At 46.9% G+C, this 5,306-nt stretch overlaps 1 protein-coding gene across 1 annotated transcript in view; it reads right to left on the reverse strand.

Moving 5' to 3' along the window:
• Positions 1–247: 247 nt before the first annotated feature.
• ACAA2 (acetyl-CoA acyltransferase 2) overlaps positions 248–5,306 on the reverse strand; it is a 22,036-nt gene continuing 16,977 nt past the window's right edge. The window contains exons 6-9 of the mRNA XM_015410679.1: positions 5,073–5,202; positions 3,931–4,001; positions 2,359–2,513; positions 248–921 (exon numbers count right to left, since the gene is read on the reverse strand). Of these exons, the coding sequence (XP_015266165.1) occupies positions 837–921; positions 2,359–2,513; positions 3,931–4,001; positions 5,073–5,202 (441 nt within the window). The 3' untranslated portion in view covers positions 248–836. The remainder of the gene's footprint in view (positions 922–2,358; positions 2,514–3,930; positions 4,002–5,072; positions 5,203–5,306) is intronic.

Below are 5,306 nucleotides of genomic sequence, written 5' to 3' on the forward strand. Positions count from 1 at the left end.
ACAAGGAATCATTACACAGCCAACCCCCAAACTACGAATGATTTGGCCTAAGGACCCCACATACAAATAGAAGAGCATAGGGGATAGGATTGTGCCCTGTGAAACCCCACAGGATTGGTCCCACGCTGATGATAACTGGTATCCAAATGTCAATTTTTGAGGTCTGGTCTCCACCTCCCCCCCTTTCTTTTCTATCTGTTGTTGTTTGTTGCTGCACTAATGAAAAGAAATGCAATAGAAAAGCTCCAGATTCTGCTTTTTATTTTCCGACAGGAGAGGCACATTGGATTTATCACAGTTTTGTTCCCCAGCTCTTAAACCTCTAACACAATCTACGCCTGACATACAATCTGTTTAATAGCTCCCTCGAAGGTTTGCAGTTCCTGACCATACAAGGATCCTAAATCTGTGTGCATTTATGCAAAAGTACCAGTGAGACAATCCACCTGAGAGGAAACAACAGTGCTGATAAACACTATGGTTACGGGACCGCCGGGCTCCCACCTGGGCTGTAAGGCATGTTGAGTAGATACTTGGCAGGCTAGTATTTCTTCAAGAAAAATCCCTATTCCGAGATCAATTTTGTTTTACGCTCAGCAAGAGGTAGTAAAGTTATGGCAGCTGAATTTGAAATTATCTAGTTATTTTCATTTGAGAAAGGAAATAAAAATCAGACTTTGCGGTTGGTTGTTTACTGTCCCGGACGGTTTAGGATAGTCCTCCTCTGAATCAGAAAACGTTGGGCTGCTTTCCTCCCTCTTTATACTTCTGGCGAACATGTAACAGCTGACGGAGAGTTCGGCGTTGAGACACTGAAGACTCCAGGAAGGCCGCTTTTAGGCTGTATTCTGAATGACGACGGCTATCCCTTGGCCACCTCCGATGCAAGCAGAACCAATGGCGTATTTACCTCCACGGCGCCTGTAGAGAGGGGACAGATCGAGACGGGTAGCCGTGTTAGTCTGTCTGTAGCAGCAGAAAAGAGCAAGCCTCCAGTAGCACCTTAGAGCAGAGGTGTCAAACCCATTTGTTAGAAGGGCTGGATCTGACACAAATGTCACTTTAAAAAAATTATAATTTTTATTTAGGAATTCAATAACAATACAACGTAAGTACAATAGACATCTGCAGATGGAAGTACAAAAATAGGTTAGATTGGATTTATACCCCGCCCTTCACTACCCAAGGGAATCTCAGAGTGGCTTACAATCTCCTTTCCCTTCCCCTCCCCACAACAGACACCCCGTGAAGTAGGTGGGGCTGAGAGAGCTCTTTTGAGAACTGCTCCTGAGAGGACAGCTCTGAGAGAACCGTGACTGGCCCAAGGTCACCCAGCTGGCTGCATGTGGAGGAGAGGGGAATCAACCCTGGTTCTCCCAGAGTAGAGTCTGCTGCTCTCAATCACTACATCAAACTGGCTCTCATTAAAGAAGAAGAGAAGAGATTGGATTTATACCCTGCCCTTCACTACCCAAAGGTGTCTCAGAGCGGCTTACAAACTTCTTTCCCTTCCCCTCCCCACAACAGACACCCTGTCAGGTAGGTGGGGCCGAGAGAGCTCTGAGAGAAACTGCTCTTTTTCAAGAACAGCTGTGCCAGAACTATGGCTTGCCCAAGGTCATTCAGCAGCTGTAAGTGGAGGAGTGGGGGATCAAACCCGGTGCTCCCAGATTAGAGTCCGCGCACTTAACCACAACACCAAACTGGCTTAAATAGAGCTTCTGTCTGAAATGTTGAGAAGTTACTATTCAGTATGTGGTTGGCTCCGCCTCCTGTGGCCGCCATTTTGTGCCTGCACCCATCACTTTAGGCCAGAATTCCAGAGGACCCCTCTTCTAGGCTAAGCTGAAAAAGGGAAACTGAGCCGTGCTGGGAGCTCCTGACCTACCAGGTGTTTCATGAATGATTTTGGACATTTGATGTTTTAGGGAATGAAAAAAGCTGGTTAAGTCACAGCACAGGTGGTCCTCACTTAAGAACATAAGAGATGCCAATGTTGGATCAGGCCAAAGGCCCATCCAGTCAAACACTCTGTATCACACAGTGGCCAGAAATACCAGTGCCATCAGGAGGTCCACCAGTGGGGCTACTTGGCAGCAGTGACCCCAAAACCAATGCTTTGCACGCCTGAACATATCTAATTTTACCTCCTGGCATCAGTGCAAACACAAAGCAACCCAAAGCAGTGAGTTCCATTCATGTGTACAGAGGACGAGAAACCGACCAACATACTTGAGTGTGTGAACCAGCCCCGGGAGTAGAAATATACGCTTGCTGAAATTTGTTCAGAAAACAAAACCTCACGAGAAGTTGGCTGTCAGTACAGGATCCTACCAAGACCTCCCCCTCGTTGCTCACCTTAGTTCATGAACAAGATGAGCAGTGATCCTCGAACCTGAGGCCCCCAGCGGGTGACCCAGGGCGATGGCTCCTCCATCGACATTTGTCTTCTCAGGGTCCAGACCCAGAACCTTCTCGACCGCTAAGTATTGCGGAGCAAAAGCTTCGTTGACCTTGAAAAAACACCAGAGAAGAACGTCAAAACTGTCAAGTTGGGCTGCTACCTTATCTAAGGTCCTTTCCACATTTGCCTGCCACTCCAGATTTTCTCAGTGTCCGAGTCAAGGCAATTTAAGTCTACGGCAAAACGGCATCCAAATAACCCGGGGAAACAGGAGGCTGAAACTGGACTGACCACTGAAGGGAGGTCATGTGATTCAGAATGGGCAGGAAAAAAACACCAGAATAAAAAGAAGGTTGAACTCGATTTTAGTGCAGGGGGGGGGAGGGACTGGATTAAAAAGAAGGTTGAATTCGATTTTAGTGCTGAATTGCTTGGAGGACACCGAGGAGAACATGGATTAAAAGGAGATTGCAGAAAGGGCCTGTGACGTCCTTCCTTATTGGGAAGACCATTTCTCCCTTTAAACGACACTCTGTGTACATGAACTTGGTAGATTTCTGCTGCCACCAGGAATTAAAAATTCAAAATCTCTCTCTTTTGGTAGAATGACCCAGGGTCTGGGCACTTCAGAGGACTATGTGGCTCTGAGGAAGGACTATTATGATTGCTGGGATAAGTTTCAATAAAAAATGATTGATTTAATAAAGAGCAAAATAGATTTCTGGTTATTTTGAACTGCTGCTGATGAAAGGAACTTGTAAATATAACTGGCAAAGCTTGGCGTCACACACAGTCTCTCAAACACCAAAACTCCACTCTGACAGGTTTAGACACTCAGTCTAATCTCTCTCTCTCATATACCTACATAAGCCACCGAGGCTAAACTGTTTGTCTTATTCACACAGAATAGACTCAAACTCTCAGTCACACAGACTAAACTGTTTGTCTTATTCACACAGAATAGACTCAAACTCCAATAGACTCAGACTATGCTCTCTCTCCAAACTTCAAACACAGAATCACCTCATAGACAACCTTCCTCCCACACTCTCAGTCAGCAGCCAATCACATCACACTTATCTCCCTCTATTACTCTTCTCATTTAGTCAAACTAAACATTTAAAGAAACAAACACACCAAAATATGAAATCATTACAGGGGCTTACCCTAAGAACATAAGAACTCTAAGAACATAAGAAGAGCCCTGCTGGATGAGACCAGGTGCCACCAGGAGGTCCACCAGTGGGGCCAAAACTCCAGATGTCCTCCCACTGTGGCGCCCCAAGCACCAAGAATACAGAACATATTTTATATATTGCAATGTTTCTATTCTGCAGTCCACCTTGAGTCACAGACAGAAAGGTGGGCTAATAAACTAGAGTGAGTAAATAATCCGTACTGTCCTTGTGTGCCGAAGGCTGTGCTTAAGAATTCAGCCATCCCTGTCTTTGCTCTTGCACATAATGGAGCTAAATCCATACCAAGCTACCGCTGGCTGGCTTTGCTTTTTGCTCAGCTCTTCCTACCTCAACCAAGTCCATGTCCTTCAGAGAAAGGCCGGCTTTCTTCAGTGCTTCAGTAATGGCAGGTACTGGACCTACGTTGGCAAAAGAAAACAAAACGGAGAGTCAACAGAGGGGCTCGCTCACAATCCTTCACAGGCATGAAACGATGAGGCTACCTGTGGTTCCTTGGTCCATACATTCTGCTTTGAGCACCGAACCCTTTCCGGTCCCAAAACTACATAGAGCAAATGCAGGTGAAAATACAAAGCTCCCTTCTACTGGGTCAGACCACTAGGCAGCCGAGGTTAGTGTTGCCTACTCTGACTGGCAGCAGCAATCCAGGGTTCGAGGTCATGGTCTTTCACATCACCTATTATCTGGTCCTTTAAAAAAAACTGGTGTTGTTTGGGATTGAACCTGGGACCTTCTGCATGTGTGTCTACTCTGACCGGCAGCATCAAACCAGCATCACATCACATATTATCTGGTCCTTTTTAAAAACTTGTGTTGCTGGGGATTGAACCTGGGACCTTCTGCATGTTTGTCTACTCTGACAGGCAGCATCAATCCAGGATTCGAGGTCATGATCTTTCACATCCACTATCATCTGGTCCTTTTTAAGAGAGCCAGTTTGGTGTCGTGGTTAAGTGCGCGGACTCTAATCTGGGAGAGCCGGGTTTGATTCCCCACTCCTCCACTTGCACCTGGCTGGATGACCTCGGGCAAGCCGTAGCTCTGATAAGAGCTGTCCTTGAAAAAGAGCAGTTTCTGTCAGAGCTCTCTCAGCCCCACCTACCTCACAGGGTGTCTGTTGTGGGGAGGGGAAGGGAAAGGAGAATGTAAGCCGCTCTGAGACACCTTTGGGTACTGAAGGGCGGGGTATAAATCCAATCCCTTCTTCTCTTCTTCTTCTTAAAAAAACTGGTGTTGCTGGGGATTGAACCTGGGACCTTCTGCATGCAAAGCAGATGCCCTACCACTGAGCCACAGCTCTGCCCCTTTACATATCTCTGGCAAATGGCACCTCTATGATTCAGAAAGGCAGCTCCCCATAACAGAGGGAGGGATTCCGTGCCTGTGAATCAGGATTGGTGGGGACTACCATGCTTGCTTTTCTCAACCAACCAGAAGATCGCGAAGGATCCCCCATCACCATAACTTACCAATGCCCATGATGTTGGGGTCGCAGCCAGACACATGATAAGCTACTATTCTGGCCAGGGGGGTGAGGCTATGCTTTTTGACGGCCTCTTCGCTCGCAATTATCACTGCTCCGGCACCATCGCAGACTCCCTAGGAACAGAAAAACATATACAAATACAATCCTGGGCTGGAGAATGTCTGCTCCTGTGACTAATCCAAGATGGCAACTCCTGTTTGAGCCGATCCCCTCTGGC

This window comes from Gekko japonicus, unplaced genomic scaffold (genome assembly GCF_001447785.1).
Source record: "Gekko japonicus isolate JY-2015 unplaced genomic scaffold, Gekko_japonicus_V1.1 scaffold5719, whole genome shotgun sequence".
Taxonomy (NCBI): Eukaryota; Metazoa; Chordata; class Lepidosauria; order Squamata; family Gekkonidae; genus Gekko; species Gekko japonicus.